The sequence below is a fragment of the Sebastes fasciatus genome, chromosome 17, assembly GCF_043250625.1.
Source record: "Sebastes fasciatus isolate fSebFas1 chromosome 17, fSebFas1.pri, whole genome shotgun sequence".
NCBI lineage: Eukaryota > Metazoa > Chordata > Actinopteri > Perciformes > Sebastidae > Sebastes > Sebastes fasciatus.
This window is the reverse complement of record NC_133811.1, coordinates 25,518,094-25,540,334: the sequence shown is the minus strand read 5'-3', so window position 1 is coordinate 25,540,334 and position 22,241 is coordinate 25,518,094. Positions and strand designations below refer to the sequence as shown.

Below are 22,241 nucleotides of genomic sequence, written 5' to 3'. Positions count from 1 at the left end.
TGGTTATTTTGTTACTTCAACCCCACTTTGTGGATAAGCTTAAAGGTCCCATATTATAAAAAGTGCGATTTTCATGTCTTTTATACTATAAAGCAGGTTTAAGTGCTTTATAAATACTGTTAAACTATCAAAACGCTCAACATACGGAGAAATACACACAGCCCGTATTCAGAAATTAGGCGTTAGGATTCCCATTTGTGATGTCACAAATATACAATATTTAGACCATTACACGGTTTTAAACGTAAACATTCTAAATGTGTCCTAGTTTATTTCCAGTTGCAGTGTATGTAAATAACATCAGCTGAACGGACGTAAATATGGACCTAAGCTGTTGCCTAGTAACGCAATTCCGTTGAAATGCACTAAAACGGAGCGTTTCAGACAGAGGGTGAATACAGGTATATTCAAGCAGACATTACGAGGAAAATAAAGTTGTTTTTTTTAACATTACAGCATGTAAACATGTTCTAGTAGAAACACAAAATACAAATATGAACCTGAAAATAAGCACGATATGGGTCCTTTAAAGTTACCACATCAATACTTTTATACATATATATAAGGTCAGACATTCTAGGGCTGACCCGAATGCTTCGAAGCTTCGACCGTTGCCATGGTAATCGACCTCCAAATCAGTATTCCAATGCTTCGTTTTACTTTCTTTTTTTTTATAGAAGTATATAATAATGTAAAAATCCCCAAATATCCCATGAAATAAGGAAAAATCCCACATTATTCATATTCAACATCAACTATTATTAGTTACTCTCAGACAGATAACTGTTTGTTTTGTGTAGAGGTGTGTTTGTGTACAGTAATGTGGCAGCAGCACTGAAACGGGTGAGACAGAGACAGACAGACAGACTGAAGAACATGTCAACTCGCTGCGCCACAAAGCTTCGAATACCTTCGAATATTTCTCACCGAAGCTTCTAAAAGCCCAAAAGGTGGTATTCGGGGACAGCCCCTAGTTGGTTCATCTGCAGATCTCAACAATCACACTCGCAGAATTGCCCTGAATCAAAGAAAGATTTATTGAAAATGAAAAGACAAAATACTCCAAAGCTCTTGGGAACAGTACAAAAGTTTTCAGCTTCAGATTAAACAAAAAAAGTCCTACAGTTCTGTTTTAGTACATGCAGTATGTACAATCAAAAGTGGGACGAAGCAGCACAGTGAGATTCACAAAACTAGTTCTGCTAGTCTGCGCGTCAATTCCTCTTAAAAATTACATCGTTGCCTTTGACAAAATGTTGTGTCACAAATCTTTTTGGGGTTTCTCTTCACTTTTTCATGTTAAGCTTGTTTTTGCGAGAGGATTTACTGCAACTGTTGTGTTAAAAAAAGAAAAAAAAAGAACTATATTCAGTTTTCCCTTCCCCCAGATGTTAAGATTACAATAATTTAGGTCCTTATAATTCTATACATGTATTAGCCTTTTGTAAGAACTATTTTTTTTATTAAAAGTCTAAACAAAAGGTAGCCACTTACCTAAATTGATGAGGCAGAAAATCTACGTTTAACGCTAAATCAGGGGATTTTGGTGCCAAATTCTTTACAATTTCTTTTGAACTGAAAACACCCACAATCAATGAGAATACACTGTAACACACACATAAAAATGTCTCCCCCCCCAACTAATGAGAAATACAGGTGAAGTGGCACTATATGAAAAAGATCGGATAATATGAGTGACAAACATCAATCGGTCGGGGGGGGGTTCATCGAACTTTTTCCATGTCTGATAATTTGACGATCGTGAGCCCTGAGCCCGCTGCTGATTGGTCCCGAGGAGCGAGGTATGAATCAAACGCTTTCATGCAGTAACATCGAAGATTTATCACAGCCCCAAAAAACAAACAGAAAAACGAGAAGATGGAAATCATCTAATGCCTTTCTACACTGAAACAGGTACACAGCTGTACCTCTGGTAGCCGGGGGCTGTACCGTCAAACAGATGGATTATTATTTATTTTCTAAGGCACAAATTCATTTTCCTATTTATGTCATATTTTCACAGAATATTCATCTTTGTTGCCTCAGTATTTTCTCCCTTAAAACGATTAAGTCGACCAGCTGTAAAACAAAACTCACCTTTACATTAAAAAAAGACCACTCTGAAATGAAGCTAACCTCACATACAAAACGTAACCGAGTGCTGCTCTTCATTCAAGTCACTTCTTTCTTCACTTTAACTGTGAGAAGGCTCAAACTCACTTTTGTTTTTTAACCGTTAAATGATGAGATGACGTGGAGAATAAAGCAGATTAACCCCCTTCATCATCGCTGGAACCGTTCTGACGAATGTGTAGATGGTGATGGCGATGGGAGTGAGCGGCTCTACTGCTTCTGGACGGAGGCGTCTCCGGCGCTCTTGGGTTCTTTGCGCTCTACTTCGATGTTGTCGTCTCCCATCTGCCCCTCCTGTCCTCCCTGGAACATGTCGTGGGTCCACTTAGGGCTGCTGCCCCCCTTGCGGTAGACGAAGCGTCCGCGGCGAGGCGGGAAGGAACCCCGGCCTCTTCCGCGGTTGTCTATCCAGGTTTTCTCACCATCGCGGTCGTCATGCTGAAAGGGGACACAGACAACGTTAAAGGTCAAGTCAGAGGTCAGAAGGATCAGGGTGCTGCTCTTTCCCCCACCCCACCAAACTCAACTCTGGACTGACTTGAAACTTCTTCTTCTTCTTCTTCATGCTTATCATAACGCTGCAAAACATGCTTCAAATGTTTAAATAAATATCAACAAATTTTAGTCAAGATTACAGCTTTTACTGTGTAAAATAATCATCAGATACAGAACTACGCTACAGTTCATGAAAGCGTTTTATATAAGCAACAATTGGCAACAGGAAGGAAAAAGTAATCTGTTTCCTTATGATGCAGTTTATATGATTGGAAGCAGAAATGAAATATAGTTTGGTTTAGACAAGAAGTGGGTTCTATGTTCAGGTGCTGGATTATGTACGTTTAAAAAGTTAAAACTTAGAAAGAAATGTCAATAAAGTAGAGCTGTCAAAATTAATTTCGACGCCACTAACTTCTTTAACGACACACTGACAGCTGTTGTTTCCTGTTGGGCTTTACTTTGCCATTTTATGATTTGAGCATATTTCTTTATGCTAAATGCAGTACCTGTGAGGGTTTCTGGACAATATCTGTCATTGTTTTGTGTTGTTAACTGATTTCCAATAATAAATATATACATACATTTGCATAAAGCAGCATATTTACCCTCTCCCATGTTGATAAGAGTATTAAAACCTTGACAAATCTCCCTTTAAGGTACATTTTGAACAGATAAAAAAAAAATTATTTGCAATTAATCGCGATTAACTAGAAACAATTATGCGATTAATCATGATTATATATTCTGATCGATTGGACAGCCCTAAAAAAACATCAGTAAAGTCCAAGTTATAGGCGCCTTAGTAGCTGAATATATTATTTCCTCCCGGCCTCTATGCTGTCAAAATAATCTTTAAAGACATTGATAAATTCTTGGTTCTTCAAATTCCAACATTTAGGGAAACTGTTCCGGTCCCGATATTTCTTATTTGCTATGTAAATATAGAAAAGAAAAGAAATATATCCAAAAACAATAAACATGAGACCTACCTTGGTTTAGAAACATATCACATGACACACATCAATTAAAGTCAAAACAAAATGAGGTGGAAGGGTTAAGACCTCAAAAAATAGGTTGATAAGCTTGTTTTGCAGCATCTGTTGCATTTTGACTTGTCATACTAGGAAAAGCACAAGTTAAATTACATTACATTAACATTAACAATGGCTCTTTTCTGTTTCAGTGTCCCAGTAAGCCAGCGGGTTCAAAACCAGGATGCTGAAACAGGAGCAGCTAAATATAATTCTGCATCATTCAACAATATTGTTTCTACTGTGACATGTCAAAATGTCTCCAGTGAATAAGACTATGTGTGCCACTAAATCAATTAGTAGCTCACCAGGTAATACTTCCTGCTCTTGGGAGTGTATTCAGGGTCCCACTCCTCCTCTGGAGGGCGCACTGCAGGATTCATATTGGCAGGGTTTCCATTGCTGTTGTTGCCACCACCGCCGCCGCCGCCTCCACCTCCACCGCCGCCACCACCACCGCCGCCGCCGCCGCCGCCGCCGCCGCCGCCGCCGCCGCCGCCGCCTCCTGGATAATTCCCCCTGCTCCACCCTCTCCCTCTGACTCTAGGGAACTGAAACCAAAAACAACAAGGTGGATTTAAAGTTGCAGTCAAGGGGACAAACACTGCAATAAAATGGATTATTATATTTTATATTTTGTGGTCCCAGGGATGATGAGAACGACAGAACACACAAATAAGAAGCTATACTGATGGAAATCAGGTATTTTGTTTAGTGAAGAGGTGAAGTTCCACTGACTTACGCTACATTACCTTAATAAAAAGTGCATGGAATATGTATGATAGAGAGTCATCATCATTATCATCATCATCCACATTATGTTCCTTATCATTAGGAGGAAGGAACAGAGCAGAGAAGCGTAGTCTACTGGGATGCCATTAGGACAAAAAATTGCAAGAAGATGAGATGTCAGTACCTCAAGTGACAAAACACACTAATACAGCAGCAGAAGAGATAAAACCAAAGCACAGACGGGAACTTACAAATCCACGCGCTCGGCCTCTCTCAGCGTTGTGGCCCTCATAGTGGCCCCCCCTGTCTCCGGGCCCACTGTAGTCCCGCGGAGGATAACGTGGGTGACCGTAGCCCTCCTCCGAGTGCTCCATCCCCTCTCCCCCCATGAACTCTTTACCTCTGAAAGGTGGAGGATAAGGGGATGGAGAGGATGAGGAGGAAGAGGAGGATGGAGAGCGATCCCGTTTCTTCTTACCCTTCCTGTGAGCACAAACATAAAAAAAGGTTGGATGTGAGTGTCATAAAAAATGAGCTTTACAGATGTTGTCAAAACTGTTTGATGGTATAATGTGCAGGCTGTGGAAGGTTTGTAGAGTGGTTACTATGGTTACAGGAGACACGACTAATGCTTTCCCCTCTTCCTCCTTCACAAAAACAAACACAATGCCCTACATTTTGGTGTCTCATACATTAAATATGCATGTCTCTTCTCACATTAAATTTTTGCACAAGCCCATCCACCAATATTCAACCTAAGCTTGAATCTGAAAACAGGCAGCCAAAGATAAAAGGAAAATGGAGAAAAATAGCCTCTAGCAGTGCTTAGATTTAAAAAAACAAAACACCTAAAAGAAAGGCACACCTAAAAAAATCATCGGTTTAAGTGTACGCTATATTTAGAATATTTTCACTGCTTTATCTTGCCGTCAGACAGCCCTTTCCGACGGGGAACTGAAGTCGTTATATCCATCTATGCTTTTGCCAAAGCCACCAGACTCCATAGAAAAAAAACCTCTGTGTTCTGAGAGGTAAATTTACTGGTTTTTTTTTCCATGGAGTCTGGTTGCTTTGGCGAGAGCGTAGATAACAGCTTCAGTTTCCCTTCGGAAACATACTGTATTGTCTCACGGCAAGGTAAACCGGCGAAAATACTCTAAATATAGAGAGTACACTTAAAACTAATATGGATTTGTTTTAGGTGAGTCTTTCTTTTAAGAGGCTAAAATACGTTATGCTGCCGGCCCCGTCCACAGCAGTACATTGCTTTGCTTCTGTGCGGTAACAAGTCGGTTTCTCCAAACTGGGGGCGTGCCGACCGTCATCTACCGTAGGTAACACACTGACTATGGATAGGTACCTCATACAACCCCACTTCAAAAACACCCAAACTATCCCTTTAAGCTTTTTACATTCTTCATACTATGAACAACAGCACATTATGCTGCAGATATATTTTACATATTTTTATAATGTAAAATTTCTACTTTATATTCATGATTCTCGTGTTTTGCATTACTGTGTTTGTGCATATGAAAGCCTACTTGGCAATAAACCGATCTCTGATTCTCTAAGTTTTCCATCGTTGAACCACAAGAACGCTTTCATTTCAAAGTGGTTACAGGAAACGCAGTGGTATTCGTCATCCGTCTTAGCGACTGACTGCTATCTTTCAATAAATTTAATCTATTAACTCTAGCAAGTGATCGGCACAAAGCCAACTTTGTGCTGACATACATGCGGTAGGGTGATACAATTATATTATGTGTGGGCGAAAAGAAGGAGGAAGTGGTAATTTGTTATCTTACTCTGCTGCTGTAGAGGAACATGGCAATATATATTCGTAGTAACAACAGGAACCACTCCTCCAAACATTGTGTTACCATGTTGCTGATCTGAAGACAGGACTGTATCAACCTCTCTAGGGTGGAAAAAACGGAGACAACATATTGAACGTACTTGGATTTCTTGTGGTGCTTCCCAGATTTCTCAGAGGACTTCTCTCTGCTCGGTCCTCGGGAGCCTCCGGGGCTCCTGCCTCCTTCACGCTTGTACTCCTTCCCAGCAAACCTCTTACGTCTTTCAATATCCAGACGGAGGTCCATCACGTCGCCTTTGAACTTTTTACTTGGATCCTGCAGAAACATGTATTTATTAGCCACTGTTTTTAAAATACTCATGAACAGATTCATAAATGCCAGAAATGATTTGGTACACATGACACAGGAATGGAAATCTGCATTACAAATAAAGATGAAGAACACATATTAAGTGTTCCCTCTAGTGGTTAAGACAAAATGTGAATACTGTGAATTCTTACATTACACATTACTAAGGTGGTTATTAATGCAGTAAAGCACATAAAGAATAATACAAAATGACTTTTCACAATTTAATATTAAAGTATTTGTGGAAACCAGCAGCATGCATGTAGCTTATCAAAATAAATTGAATTTCACAGTTTTTTTGTAGCTTGATTTTTTTCTTTTTAAGAAAAATACTTACAAGGTAAAGGCACTGATAAGCGTCCCTTGAGAGGCTTGGACTCGGGATCTTAATTCACTTCCTTTTAGCCTTTGCCTGGGTTCGTACATACCCAATCAATAACCATATCTCATAGGCTGGGGGGCTTGCTTGGCACTTACAAAACACAATTGGGCTTTTGATTTAGAAATATGCATCCTTTGAAAGAAAAGCACAAAGCTGAACACTGCTGCTTTTGGTCGTCTCAAATTGGCTTGCTCCAAATACGTCAAATTTCAAAATGGCGGGTCACCTTGTAGCTCGTCTCCTCCATATCCTCAAACAGGCGAGAGTGCCTCTTAAAGGCACTGGGGGAAACATCGATTCTCCTGAGAGAGAGAAGGAAAAAGCCCTAAGGTCAATAACAGATGATTCTTTTTATAAATCACTTCAGATCAGCTGATCAGACGTCGTGGATACCTGTGGATTTCTGGGCTCTTCCTTGGCTTCATCATTTCTACCTCTGCAGCTTTTCTTTGGTACATGGCAAACCGCTCACTTAAAGTCATGTCTGAGCACTGGAAGTGTTGAGCTGCAAATAGAGAACAACAAACTATTATTCCAGATACAGCGGCACCAGCTGCAGTAATCAAGTAATGAAATGTGCAGTGGATGTCGTCAACTGTCCAAACGCCTCTTGTCATCTTGAGTCGGTAGAGGTCGGAGAGAACCGGCGCAGATCATACTTTACCTTTGATGTAGTGCACGATTGAGACTATGTGCTGAGCAAACAGCTCAGAGGGGCTGCGGCGGAGCTGCGCCGACTGAACGTGCTGGAAAATGGAACGAAACTCGGGATCTTTCTTAGTGGGATTCGGCGGTTCTCGGGGAGTGAGGCGCTCTTTAGAAAGGGAGGAGCTGAGAGAACAGAAGAGGTCAGGAACATTGAACAATGAGAAGTAAAAGCATCTACCGTATTGGCCCGAATACAGGACGAGGGGGTCGTATCACATTCGAGAACTATTTTTTATTAGGGCTGTCAAAGATAATAACGCGTGAACGCAAATTTGTTTTAACGCCACTCATTTCTTTAATGCAACTTGCAATTTTTTAGGTTGCAGCGGGCTTAGTTTTAAAACTAGTGAAGATCCTGGCATCATATGAAAGTAGAAAATCATGATATACATGAAGCACATGACTTAAACATCCAATAAAGCTTCCGCTGAAGAGAAGAAAAACATCAGATCTGTGAGCAGCGATGGGGAGACTGTAACCGTCCTCAAATTCATACATGAAACTAACATAAATTCCATATTTCCATCATGTTTTCTACAAGGTTTTTCACCGTCTGAGGTTTGACTGGTGCTCTTCTACTTACGATAATTCAGTGGCACCCGACTGGAGAATTAACAACAATTACTAGTAACAACATGTCATGATGGGGAACTCAGACTAAAGCCAGAGAAAATCATTCCGACCGTTATGCGAGTCTGTGACTGATAGAAAAGCTCCACAAATGTGGGATTTACATTCTCTTGTAATGGAAGCGTGCCATGTTTCACTCGTACGAGACAAAAGGCTGCCAGGACGAGGATCTGTTAGTTGAAACTGTAGGGTAGTGGGGGGGTCTAATATTCGGGCCAATGCGGTAATATTTCAATGTTAAGTATATGATCGGGTATTACTACACATACCTGGGCATTTCATCTACAGAACCGATTTTTTGTTCAAAGTCGTCCCTTGACGCAGACATGTGTCGTACAGGTGACTCCTTACGAGGAGGGAAAGCTCCAGGAAACAGCGGCCGCTCCTTCTCTCTGGAAGTTGCGGGAGAGGACGGACTCCTTCTGGACTTCTCCTTCTCTTTCTTCTCCTTCTTCTTGGCCTTCTCCTCTTTCTTGGAGCTGTGCTTGCGGCTTCGGTACATCTCCTCCTCTAAGTGGTCTACAGGCTCGACGTCTTCAGCGTCTCTCCGGCTTTTCTCTTTAACCGACGGGTAGGACGTGGAATAGCTCGGCTCGTCCCCCCATTTCCCGAAAATGTCCCGAGCGGTGAGGGTGGTTTTGACCTCCCCGTCCTCATCGATGTCCCCCTCTTTCAGCCCGTGAGACTTGAGGAACTCCTCTTCGCCAGCGTCAAAGAAAGGCATGTCTTCTTTGGAGTCGCCGAAAGAAGTGGACGAGGTGTTGAAAAGGTCTCCGGACTTGCTTCCTTTCTCCAGTTCTCTGTCCGTAGCGCGCTGCTCTTTATCGCGACCGTTCTCCTTTTCAGCAGCCTGCTTTTTGTTTTTATTCTCAGCCAAGAACCTGAAACAGAGAACCAAACTGAGCTTTAGTACCTGCGATGCCATTAACCAATATGCTTATTTTAAAAATTCAGACTGAGATGAACAATGTAAGAGGGGAAAACAATACAACATATTTTCACAAGCTGAAAAATAACAACGTAATACACACCAGGGATGGGCAAGCTTACAAATAGATGATAAAACTGCATATATAATACTATTTATTGGATTATTAACTTCTGTCAACTATTTTCCTGCTTTTGTAAGTCTAATCTCTTCTCCTTCCTTGCTCCAAACTAACAAGGTACTAATGCACATGTACAAACAATGCAACTCAGTTTTAACTGGGTTATTGTGCAAGGAAAAGGCTGTTGAGAGAATAACTTTCATTCCCTTACCGGCCGAAGAACTTTAAGAGTTACTGAACTGACAATCGCATGTTGACAGTGGTGGACTGTGCCAAAACATTTTTCATGTTTCTGTGTATGTGAAAGAGAAATATTGCCCTATATGTTAGTGGAGAACACGATTTTTATCACGATCATTCATAGATTTTAGGGACAAAGTATTTTTATTGCAATTTCACATTTAAATAAATGTTGTGCTGCATTCCAACCGTCAGAAAGCCTAGATGTTGTTGACTCCAAAGATTTCCAACCGATATCTGGACGAGCTAATTTAGTTTTTCAATGGCAATGGAGTCTTCTTTGGAAAAATAATTGGTTTGGCATTTAATCAGTATATTTCCCAAATCAAATTATTCTTAAAAATAAAAACAAGAACTTTAAATCACCACTGCCGGCTGCCTGAATCCCAAAATGGCAGATAGATAAACCTACAAACTCCAGCTGCAGACTAAGTGCTGGTTTTAATTTCCTTTATGAAATAAAAAAAAAAGAAATGTAAATAAAAAAGCCCATCCCTAAAGCAAACAGTATAGACATTGCAATGATTATACTCACGTAAGCACCACCGTCCTAAGTAAGTGGGATTTCATACAACTTCCTCTCAACCACTCTCAATGCACTTAAAATCTGTTTTCCTTTTTAACCTGTATTCCTCCAGGGATCTTTGAAAAAGGCTAAACATGTTTGAAAGAAAAATAACGTTCATGATTTGTTAGAAAAATGAAAAAATGAAAACCGTGTAATTACATTCAAAATAATTGCAAAAAGTAATGGACGTACTTTTTGAAGGCGGCAGAGATCCCGGCCTTATCTCCACATTTGGCGTCTTCCTTTGAGAAGAAGCCGAAGCCGCTGAAGGAGGCAGTCTGTCCGGACTTTGTGGGGCTCTTTGCTGGAGGCGACGCGGTGCCGATGGTTTTCCACAGAGAACCAGAACTCGAGGCGGGCCCTTTGCCATCAGGACTAGTGGGAGAATCCTCTTTTTTAGTCTCTGGGCTGATTCGTTTCGGGCTGGCGTCATAGTCAATCCATTTTCCTCCAGATGCCTTCTCGATGGCACTGCCGTCCGCTGCCTGACCTGATTTCTCTGCTTGACTTTCTAACTTAACATCCTTAGCATCCTTGGGAGGCTTGCCCTTGCTGCTGCGATGACGTGGTGATGAGGACCGGGACCGTGAAGAGTAGCTGGAACGCCTGGAGTGTCGAGATCCCCGGGAAGACGAGCGGTCGGAGTTGTGGGAACGGCTCCTGCTGACCGAGCGCTTCTTGGGTGTGCGGGAGCGTGAGCGTGAGCGCCCCCTCCTGGGGCTGTGTGAGTGGTGGTCCTGGTCATGGTGGCGATCGTGCCAGCCTCCACCACCTCCACCACCTCCACCACCTCCACTTCCACCTCCACCTCCACCTCCACCTTGCCAGTTGGACTTGTAGCCATAGCCTCCTCCCCTGTTCTGGTAATGGCCGCCGCGTGGGTAATAGCCTCGGTTTCTGGCGCGGTAGTGGAAGGGCCTCCGGTAGCCTCGGTTGTAGCCTCTGAACCCACCACCTCTGTTGTTCTGGTAGTCCCTGGTAGGATAGTTTCTGTAGGACGGAGAGTGAGAGCGAGAGCGGGAACGAGACCTGGAACTGGATGAGAGAGGAGAAGGGAAAAGACAGAAGAAGAACAATTATGTTATTGATGGCAAAGAAAATAATAGTAAGATTAACTGAAAACGATTGTTAGATGTAGCCTTATATTATATTATACACTTACAAGAGAAAGTTTTAAAAGATAGGACTGATAATTCAGTTATCTGGCCAGCAGCAGGAGCTTATGACAACTTTTCAATACCTCTTTTATTGTGGTAACCTTTGAGATTGAAATAATATCAAACTATTCCTCATTGTTTCGTGGACCCCCAGGCGTACCCAATGGCTCCTGGTGGTCCCAAAAAACATACTTTGAGTAGCCTTGACAGGAGAGACTTACTACTGCCCACTGTCAACAGGGGGAGCTGTAAGCTCAGAGATGACTGGGAAGCGTCTCTACTCTCTACTGAGCACAGCGTTGTGTCTGTCATCACTCGGAGAGACATAAATGTAAACAAAAACTTAAATTACATACAGGATGTTACACCTATACAGACACCAAGAATCACTTCTGAAACAGCTTTCAGCATGCTGCTACACTGAGGACAAATAACTCTGAAGTGAGAACTGTACAAAAGAGTTCAACGCGATGACAGACAGCAAACTAATCATCATGACGTTATATCTGCAAATAAAAAAACACACCTAGAAAACAGCAAACTGTAGCTTCACCTATGAAAGACTACAAATAAAAGCTTTCCAAACTCAACCGTCCTATTCTAGAGAAATGTAAAAATAGCATGTAAATTCAGTGATAGAACAAATGTGACTTTAACTGACACGGTGTTAACACGACACCCGTCCTGATGGCCCGTAAAGCAACAGACAAAAACCATTAAGTTTACAAGTACATGCCAATTACATACTTGTACCTTTTCATTGGAGCAGAGCAGTCCTGGACAAAAGACAGTGTATTCCCACAAGCAGGACAGTCTGTGTGTGGCTTTAATTTATGTGTTGGGCAAAGGGTACACCCAGGACACAACCTGCTCTAATCCACAGAGGGAGGAGGCAGTGAAGAGGGGAGGGAGGTCCAACAAGGCCAAGAGTGCTCGCTCTCTACTCTCTTTTTCCTTTTGATAATCATTGACATGCTGCGTGTAGCAATGCTCTTCAAGGAAAAAAAACATCCACTCAAACTGCTCACTGTGAAAGTGCTTTAACGGCTCGAGCTTCAAACACAAACATGGACCGACAACAACAAGGCAGCCAGCATGGGAAGCACTCCCTCGCTTAAATAAGGAAAAACCATAACAATAAATCAATAAAAAACATTATGATGGGTATATGGCTTGACATCTTAAACTGTAACACAAATATAGATGACTAGATGACTTCTTAACATTAAAGAAGGTGAGCTGATGCAAATAGCTTGAGGCTTCGTCAGCATTTCGCCCACACAGGAAAAACATTTATACAAATTGAGAGCAAACCGAGAACAAGTTGGGCCCAGTTAGAGAAGAACAATAAGGAACTAACTTCTAGTTACATTTTAATATATCTAGAGTTAATTACAATACAATATCAGGTACGTATCTGGTAACTCCCTACCAATAAACATCTTGTGGTAATTGCATCTTGTGGTAATTGCAAACCCTAGACAGGCTACTTTAAAGAGAACTCCACTGATTTAGCATTGCAAGATATTCCTATAAAATTGTCAGACTCATAATCAACAGTTTTTAAAACAAAAAAGTATTAAACTGATGCAGCAGAACCTGAGATATCGTCTTTTTTATTCCATGTTAGGGATGTCACGATAACAGAAATTTAGTAGTCGAGCTTTACCATCTGTCCCAAGGACTATTTCACTGGCCTTTCTGTCCGAGGACGGCACAACATCCGGCTGAAAGGTCAGCCAGATCAACACAGACATATTGATACTGTGAGGGATTTACGGTGCTGGAAATACATTCATCTTTGTTTTGACTTTGCTCAGTTTAGTCAGTGAGGCTTCCTGCTAAATCACTGCAACTCCGTCGTCATAGTCATCGCAGCACGCAGGTTTTGGTTGCTTAGTAACGGCAGGCGCGAAAGGAGCGCAGCCTTCCAAGAGCGGCCCTATTACTGTTGGCACCCTTGTTTTTGTTAATAAGTTAAACAGGTCATAATTCCCTCTCTATTATCTATTTTACATTGCACAAATACATTGAAAACATCTCCTTCAAACAACTGTATTTATTAGAGTTTCTCACCAAAAACTACATATGTTACTAATTAATGTAAATCAATGGCACCTCCCGTGTTGAAATCGGCAGGAAGTGGGCTAGTTAACGTTACCAGCCGGTAAGCAGCACAGTCTTGCACGGAGCTAACAGCTAACGTTAACTAGCTCTCTTGCTGCCGATTTCAACACAGATTTGTTGTTAGCAATGTAGCATTATTAGGGAAAAATGGAGTGATTCCTGTCGACGTTAATAAGTTTACAGCGTCCAAAACACATTTTCTATTGTCCCCAGGACGACAGGACGCCGTTAGTGTCGAGCCCTGACGGTACCTACGGTAGCTGCAGTACTGTAGAAAAACGAGTACCATCACGTTTTCAGAATTTTGGCATCGACTTGGTACCGAAGTATCAGTTCTTGTGACATCTCTATTCCATGTGTTCTTCTCCCTTGTCAAAACATGGCTCCTACATTACCCACAATGCAACTCGACATTCAACAGTTGGGTTGGTGATTCGGCTGTTGTAGCCTCGAGCCCCTAGCCTCAAGCAGAGAAGAGGAGCTACAGAGGTCTCACTTCTTTCTAACTCCACACCCCCAGATTTTTTTCATTTTCAAACTTGTAGTCTTCAGCCTCAACTGACTCTGACTCAAGTGATATCACTTGAGGTAATTTAACACACTTTGGGCAGCTCCCTCTGCAGCCACAAAAGGCTTAGTACTACTTTTTCACATATGCAGTAGTACTCCCCAAGACCTGTAAACACACTTTGATGTGTATAATCCGTGGAATTCCCCTTTAATAAAACATTAATTGGGGAGCACTCACTGGACTTGCGCTTTAAATCTAGATTTTAAATATGCCTTCAGATTAAAAAGTGAATACCTCAGCCTTAAAATGACCATTTGTATATCCAATTACTCACCGTGTGTTAGCTTGAGATGTTGAAGAAAACTTTTCTCCCTTGCCTCCACTGTGAACAGAGAATCAATGTTTTCTTCAAGAATTCAAGGTAACATGCGGTGAGTAATCGATATACAAATGGTCATTTTGTGGGTGAAGTATTCCTTGAAGGGAATTACACAAGAGTGCTGTGTCACTGAAGTGAAGTGGCTGTCATGATGAAGCAAATGGTGAGTAAACATGAGACATGAAACATGAGCTGGCCATTTCTTTGTTGCTTTGTACTATTGTACAAACGGAGCCAACCTGATATTGGTACACCAGAGTACTCAGCTGATGTTTGTGTGTTTTTTTCTGACTAATATCACAGAGCTAGACCCACAAAATTTACCTATAGCGACGTTTTCTGGACCTTGAGCGGGAGCGGCTTCTAGAGTGAGATCTGGAGTAGGATCTGGATCTGGACTTTGATCTGGAGCGGGACCGAGCTGGAGAATCCGGAGCCTTTGACATCTTTGCACTTAGGACCGTATAAATATTCTTTTCCTTAAAAAACACAACAAGAAAACAAGTGAATTTCATTGGTTTGTTCACAGGACGAATGAAACAGATACCAACGGTTATGCTGAACAATTATGCTCTTTGAGGGAAAACAAATTTAATTCAAAGAAATCCTCCATCTTCATCAGGATTGTGCAGCTACATGATGGGACTGGAGTGGACAGCATACATGACACCGTGTCCCCCCGTCACTAAGACCCCTGCACCTATCTGCTTTAAAGCCTGCCATCAGCGGGCCCTAAAGCCCCACATGACCTTGAACTGTCAAGACCGATGCAGTGCTAACACACACAGAAGCCAACAGGTTAGCTTTAAGACTGTAGCAGACAGCTGGAGCAGCATGTAAACGCGAGCACATGAGCCAGCGGCAGCAATGTGAGACAAGTTGAGCTTCTGTGTAGCAAGATGTTGAAGGCTGCTGCTGAGGAGGAGGAGTGAAGGCTGGCTCAACGTCAAACATAAATCAACCTAAATAGTGCAGCTATCCAAAAGCATGGCCCTTCCAATAACAGGATACAGCCTACGGCACAGGATCAGATTCGGTGAATTTGTCATCTTTAAAACTAAATATATCAAGTCTAGTTAAAGCTTTAGCTCTCTGGGTAACTGTATTGAAGTTAGGCAATTGTGAATAGATTGCCCTATCTGTAATACTGTAAAATTTATATTCATATACAGTTGTTGGAGGCGACCATGACCTGCAACATCCCTGGTTCAAATCTGGCCGGACCTTTCGTTGCATCTCTCCCTCATTACCTATCAACTCTCTATTATTGCCTATTTAATAAAGGCCTAAAATGCCCCAAATATATAATATACAGTCCTAACGATAAAAAAATGTCTAGATGTTGTTGTAAAGTTTAAAAACTCTGATCTCATCAAGACAATCTTAATACTAGGGCTGAACGCGATAATAACACGTTAACGCAAATTCATTTTAATGCCCCTAATTTCTTTAACACATTAATGCAAATTGCTATTTTTAGGTTGTAGCGGGCTCATTCTTAAAGCTTGAGTGAAGACACTGGCATCATATGAAACTATAAAACCTAAGGAATCCATTGGTACCAACCATGTACCACATTGTCATACTAGCTTGTCAGGAAGGAGGCTAAATAGCGCTCCAAACTTACGCTAAAGTTTGGCGAGGAAAAACTGGCATGGCCATTTTCAAAGGGGTCCCTTGACCTCTGACCTTAAGATATGTGAATTAAAATGGGTTCTATGGGTACCCACGAGTCTCCCCTTTACAGATATGCCCACTTTATGATAATCACATGCAGTCTGGGGCAAGTCATAGTCAAGTCAGCACACTGCCATGTTATGATTAAGGCATATTTTTTATGTATTCATATCTTTTTTTATTTATTTGTCATTGTTTTGTTTTGTTAACTGATTTCGAATAATAAATATGTACACACATTTGCGTAAAACAAGCATATTTGCCCACTCCCATGTTGACAAATCTCCCTTTAAGGTACATTTTGAACAGATAATCATGCGATTAATCACGATTAAATATTTTAATCGATAGACAGCCATAATACATATACATCAAGACAAGCTTAATATAACTGTATTCTGTGCATTTGATCTGATTACAATACCTGACAAGAATATGTTAAAAAGAAAAATTTCAAATGGACATGTCTGACTTTAAAGGAGGTGAAATGTGACGTGAAAGAACAAACCTGGCAGCGAACAAAAGAACTAACCAGGCAGGGCAAATGTTATGTAAGCACGATTTGTTTTTCGTTTGTTTTGTAACCACAAAAAAGTATCAAACACTGGACATCGTCCATTGAGCTACCGTGTCACTATTTCCCTGCTGCTTAACATAAGAAAACTTAACTTCGGGTAAACAGAGCTTCAGTTAACTGACTTTGACCCCAAAGCAAACTAGTGAATCAACACTAACCGAAAATGACAACATGGCATCACTTGTTTCATCACTTCAGAACAAGAAAATAGATTTTCTTTATCTATATGCTAGTTTCTGCCAAGAAAAATATAAAATTACCGACTAAAATTTAGCAGTATTTGTCTATCTTGCGGCCTATTTGCCAAAATGAAACAACAATACATCTCTTCTACAAAATGGAGATCAGAGTGTCTTACCAAGCAGCAGCCCTGGAGCAGGTAGTGGTGCTTTAGTGCAGTGGGGCAAGCAGAAAGCTTTCACTACTGTACTACAGGGACTTCCTAATGCTGAAAAGGCAGCGTCCTCCTTGGTTCTAATGACGTCAATCTGCTATTCTGTTGGTTAAACCAAACCAACTGTTGGTGAAGCCTTTGCATCTTATTCAAGATTCCCTTTGAGAACCCAATGAAATGCATAATAGTGTTTTTTGTTTTCCACCGAATGTTGTGGAATGGCTGTTTTCATGTTGCTATGTGTCAAACAATGGTTGCTACGTGTTCATAAAGGGTTTCTCCTGCAAATCTAAAGCGGGCCACTTGAGTATTTTATTGACCACCGAAGGCCCACATCACTCTTCTGCTGAACCTCAAAACTTTCAATACACATAATTAAGGTACCTCTTTGCATGCCTAGGTCCCCCTGTTTGTTAGGTATCTCAGCCACTTCAGTCCCATTATGCGAGGGACAAAACCTGTCTCATTCATGCTTCTTATTTCAAATGTAAAGTCAACATTATGATTTGTATGGCTGGAATTCTCAATGAGCAGATTTTACAGAGTGAGTGATAGTAGCCTAAAAATGCATAAAGGTCTTATAATAAGCATTATGGTTATTAAGGTAATTTAAGAGTATGTATTCACAGCATCATCTCTGAATTTTGTTCTTCTCTTCCCTGCAGCCCTCACATGTATGGCGCCCTGAATGATAATTACAGGGAGGTGCATCAGTGAGTTAACTTTTTGACCACATTATCAACTGTATGTCACCAAAGCCCAGGTCCCCCGCCCCCAAAACCAAAAAAGGAAGTGAAAGAGGTTTTTCCATTTCATTACTAGCAAAGATCTTTGACAGCCTGTAAAGCTGCACGGACTGCAAACATCTATTAAAATAAACATTTACATGTAGCTACATTTAAATATGCAACACTTTACTTTACATACTATCTAATAAACTAATGGGTGCACCAACTTGTGTGGTTAAGGATGCACAACTGGTTCTGGTTTACCCTGAAGAGTAGCTAGACTGATTGTGGGGGTTGATGTTATAAGAAGTGTATGCACCAGCCAACCAAAGACAGACACAATAACTGTGAAGCAAATAACTTGAGAGGCCAAAGACAAAAGACAAAGACTGGGTAAGGGTGGCTCCAGTTAAAAGTAGGGCTGTCAAGGTTAACACGATAGTAACGCAAATTTCTTTAATGCATTAACACAACTTGTGATTTTTAGGTTAAAAAAACAAACTGGCATGGCCATTTTCAAAGGGGTCCCTTGACCTCTGACCTCAAGATATGTGAATGAAAATGGGTTACCTGTGAGGGTTTCTGGACAATATTTGTCATTGTTTATATATACAGACATTTGCATAAAGCAAGCATATTTGAAAAGAGTATTAAATACATGACAAATCTCCCTTTAAGGTACATTTTAAACAGATAATAAATGTGTGATTAAATTGCAATTAATCGTAGTTATGGACAATCATGCCATTAATTGTGATTAAATGGTTTATTCGATTGACAGCCCTAATTAAAAGTATATGGAGTCTAATTTAAGTGCTTTGATAATGGTGTAATTACCTAAAGCTAAGCTCTTGAAATTGCATACAATGTAGTTCAATATTGATCCCTGTTGATTATATTATAAAATAGAGCACAGCTGCCAAAATATTAATTAATAATTTAACTATAGCAGATATATTACCAGTGGTAGAATGTAACTATAAATAAAATTAATTTACTCAAGTACTGTATTTGAGTACAACTTTGAGGTACTTGAGTATTTGCATTTCATGGTACTTTATACTTCAACTCCACTACATTTTGGAAGCCCATATTATACTTTTTACTCCACCACATTTATTTCACAACATCAGTGACTATGTTACTTTGCAGATTCTGATTACTGACACTAAATGTAAATCAATTACTAAATTATGATGTATTATGGATTAAGATACCCAGCACCTCTACCAGCTATACTAATGTATAGCTGGTAGAGGTGCTGGGTATCTTAATACATCACTAATTATAATCCAGTGATATAACTTTAATAATTGTGAAATGGACCATTCTGCATAATGAGTACTTTTGGTAATTTAAGTATATTTTGATGCTAATACTTTGGTACTTTTACTTGAGTACGATTATGAATGAAGGACTTTTGAGGTTACTTGTAACAGAGTGGGGTTTTTTACACTGTAGCATTGCTATTTTTACTGAAGTATACTTCTGTGCAATAATAATACACTGACTGTGCAATATACACCTGAAGTGCAACTACCTTTGTTTACATTTTATTTATTTCATCTACCCTACCTATTTTACAAGTGCAATTACCTATTTTATTCCTCTAGTGTAATACCTCTGTTTATATTTATTTATTACATCTACTTTACCTGTTTTATTTGCTTTATAACTGTGTGTGTTTTACCTGTTATATGTTTTACCAGTTATATGTTTTACCTGCCTCGTTTAGTCTTGTCAAGTATTTGTTTTAAAGCACTGATCAGAAGTGGAACCTATGGATCTTGTTGTATTTAATACAATGACAATAAAGCTTTCTATTCTATTCTATTCTTCCACCAATGGATACACATGTTTATATAATATTTATATAATATTATATTATATTATATTATGTATTATTATCATTATTATATTATATTATATTTATTTTTAATTTTAAATAATAGTAATAATAGTGCAAATAAAAAATAAAAATAAATAAAAGTATACTTCTTCCACCACTGGATACACATGTCACCAACACAAGCCACTGGAACTGGGGTTTAATGGTTAATTTCGGTCATGTTTGGTTGTATATTTAGCTAGTTAGCTGCGTTAATAATCACCATTTAAGGCTACGTGCAAAGGTAATATAAGATTACCTGTGCACCAGCAGAGAAAAGGTGCCACCACATATTTGATAATTTGCATTTCCTGGTACTTTATACTTCAACTTCACTACATTTTGGATGCCAATATTGTACCTTTGACTCCACTACATTTATTTCACAACATCAGTGACTATGTTGCTTTGCAGATTCTGATTATTACTGACACTAAATGTAAATCAACTACTAAATTATGATGTATAAGTATATTTTGATGCTAATACTTTGGTGTTTTTACCTGATTACAATTATGAATGAAGGAGTTACTTGTAACAGACTGTTTTTTTACACTGTAGTATTGCTATTTTTACTGAAGTATACTTCTTCCACCACATGTCACCAACACAAGCCACTGGAACTGGGGTTTAATGGTTAATTTGGTCATGTTTGGTTGTATATTTAGCTAGTTAGCTGCGTTAATAATCACCATTTAAGGCAAGGTAATATAAGATTACCTGTGCACCAGCAGAGAAAAGGTGTCACCACATCAACAGCAAAGATAACAGACAGAAAAATGTAAAGTTAGCTCAGCTTAACGTGCAGCTGTGAGGACAACACTAAAGACTATCGATACTGAAACCGACAACATTAACGACATTTATCAACATTACTTCAACCATCAGCTTAAGCTACAAAAAGGAAGTTACAATTACCTTTTTCCCTTTACACGAGGCTCGTTTTATGACTATTAAAAGCAGAAGTAGAGTAGAGAGTGTCTGACTAACCTTTGAGGCCAAAGCTGCTCGTCTGGTCAACTGCTTCTCCTTCCTGGTTCCAGCAGCTAGTGGAGGCGGATGTTAGCAACCTAGCTTCTTAGCAACCTAGCTGCTTAGCAACCTAGCTTCTTAGCAACGGCAGCCGTTAACCGACCAAGCCATCGAAAACAGACGCGTTACGGCTTTTATAAGACACCCGGCGTGTCCGTCGCCATTAGATATACCTGTGGATGTGTCTATGTGTTTGTTAATTGTGCTAAATGTGTGTTTTTGGCGGCGTCGACAGTCTAACAGTTAGCTCACAGTGCTAGCTTGGCTAACGCTCAAAATCTCGCGAGATTTTGTGTGACGTGACGTGAAGTGAAGATGTCCTGGAGGAGAGTTAACTTTCCTCTGATGAGCTCATTAACTCTAGTGCAGTGTGTTTTTCTTCTTTCTGTAACACCTGTGGCTCAGGTACACAGCTGGATTAATGTGCCTGGGGCCCCTGTTTTCCTCCCCTATCTGTGTAATTCATTAAACTTTATACATTGCTGGGTAGTAGTATATCATAATTTATTGGTTGATTTATGTTTTGTGTTCATAAACTGAATCTGCAACGTTACTAATGTATTCAAATAAATGTAGTGGAGGACAAAGTACAATATTTGCCTTTGAAATGTAGTGGAGTAGAAGTATAAAGTTGCATAAAATTTAAATACTCAAGTAGGCTACAAGTACCTAAAAATTATAAGCTACTTAAAGGGACTGTTGTAACTTTCAGAAATGCTTGTTAACAGCGACACCTGTGGCCGTTAAGTCAACGAAAGTCAACGTCGGGCTCACGCTTGTGCTCGCTCTAAATTAAATGTTAACGAGCATCGCTCAAAACAGTGAGGTGACACACGTCAGCTAAAACCACAATATCACTCTATATTTCAGCTGCTTGGCAGTAATGTTAGCTGACCAGACGAAGGTCTCTCCATGAATCAATGCTGATCCTAGTGTTGGCTTTTCCTGCCTCAGCCTACCAACCGCGGTCAGCGGGAACAGTGGAGACACCTGAGTGTTGGTCGGAGACGATAACGTTTCTCTATACTGTACATACTGTATATGTTTTAAGAAGGCATTGTTTATGTCTTCATGATGATAAATTGTAAACATAGAAGTTTCAGTATCACCTTCTTCGTTTTCTGATGGAAGAAACTGGTTCATACAGTTTTTTTTAGAAAATCAATGACACATTTATAGAAAGTATTAATGTCCCAGTAAATAAATAAATAAAAATATTTTTTTAATTGATGTGAACTAAATAAATATGTAACAAATTGGGGATTTTAATTTTTTATTCTTCTATTAATTTTTGTTGGTATTTATGTATTTGTTTTATTTATTTGTTTTGTTGTGATTTATTATCACTATTTACTTTGTTTCTCTTATTTTTATTTATTTATTTATTTATTATTAATATTATAATTATTTTCCCCTATTTATTTTTCTCTATTTATTTTTTATTTAGTTTTGTTTATTATTATTCCTATTCTATTTTTGTATTCTCAATTTCTATTTTCTAACTTTATTTCTAATTTTTATTTTATTTATTCTTTTTCAATTCATTTTCTATACTTCTCTTCTCTTCTCTTCTTATATAAGTATAAATAAACATGTTGTTTTTCCTCCCTGTACATTTATGTATTCTCTGGG

At 39.7% G+C, this 22,241-nt stretch overlaps 1 protein-coding gene across 6 annotated transcripts; it reads right to left on the bottom strand.

Moving 5' to 3' along the window:
• Window positions 1-1,013: 1,013 nt before the first annotated feature.
• On the bottom strand, window positions 1,014-20,900 carry thrap3b (thyroid hormone receptor associated protein 3b). Of its 6 annotated transcripts, XM_074613514.1 has the most exons (14): window positions 20,568-20,900; window positions 14,638-14,792; window positions 14,269-14,316; window positions 10,954-11,174; window positions 10,332-10,911; window positions 8,552-9,163; window positions 7,609-7,775; window positions 7,338-7,449; window positions 7,171-7,246; window positions 6,354-6,529; window positions 4,646-4,877; window positions 3,971-4,213; window positions 2,661-2,711; window positions 1,014-2,571 (listed from the first exon to the last, which is right to left on the bottom strand). In XM_074613514.1, the coding sequence occupies exons 2-14, from the start codon at window positions 14,757-14,759 to the stop codon at window positions 2,344-2,346; spliced, it is 2,868 nt and encodes a 955-aa protein (XP_074469615.1). In that variant the 5' UTR covers window positions 14,760-14,792; window positions 20,568-20,900; the 3' UTR covers window positions 1,014-2,343. The 6 variants fall into 6 exon arrangements, with proteins under 6 accessions (XP_074469615.1, XP_074469617.1, XP_074469616.1 ...); XM_074613516.1 differs by lacking the exon at window positions 2,661-2,711; XM_074613515.1 differs by lacking the exon at window positions 14,269-14,316.
• Between the last annotated feature and the right edge of the window lie 1,341 nt (window positions 20,901-22,241).

Excerpts from the sequence above, each read along its gene's own strand:
- thrap3b (XM_074613514.1), bottom strand. The coding sequence starts at position 14,759 with ATGTCAAAGGCTCCGGATTCTCCAGCTCGGTCCCGCTCCAGATCAAAG. Across the intron at positions 7,247-7,337 it reads AAGAGCCCAGAAATCCACAG|GAGAATCGATGTTTCCCCCA; the intron begins GTATCCACGACG and ends TCTCTCTCTCAG. Across the intron at positions 6,530-7,170 it reads TGGAGGAGACGAGCTACAAG|GATCCAAGTAAAAAGTTCAA; the intron begins GTGACCCGCCAT and ends ATGTTTCTGCAG.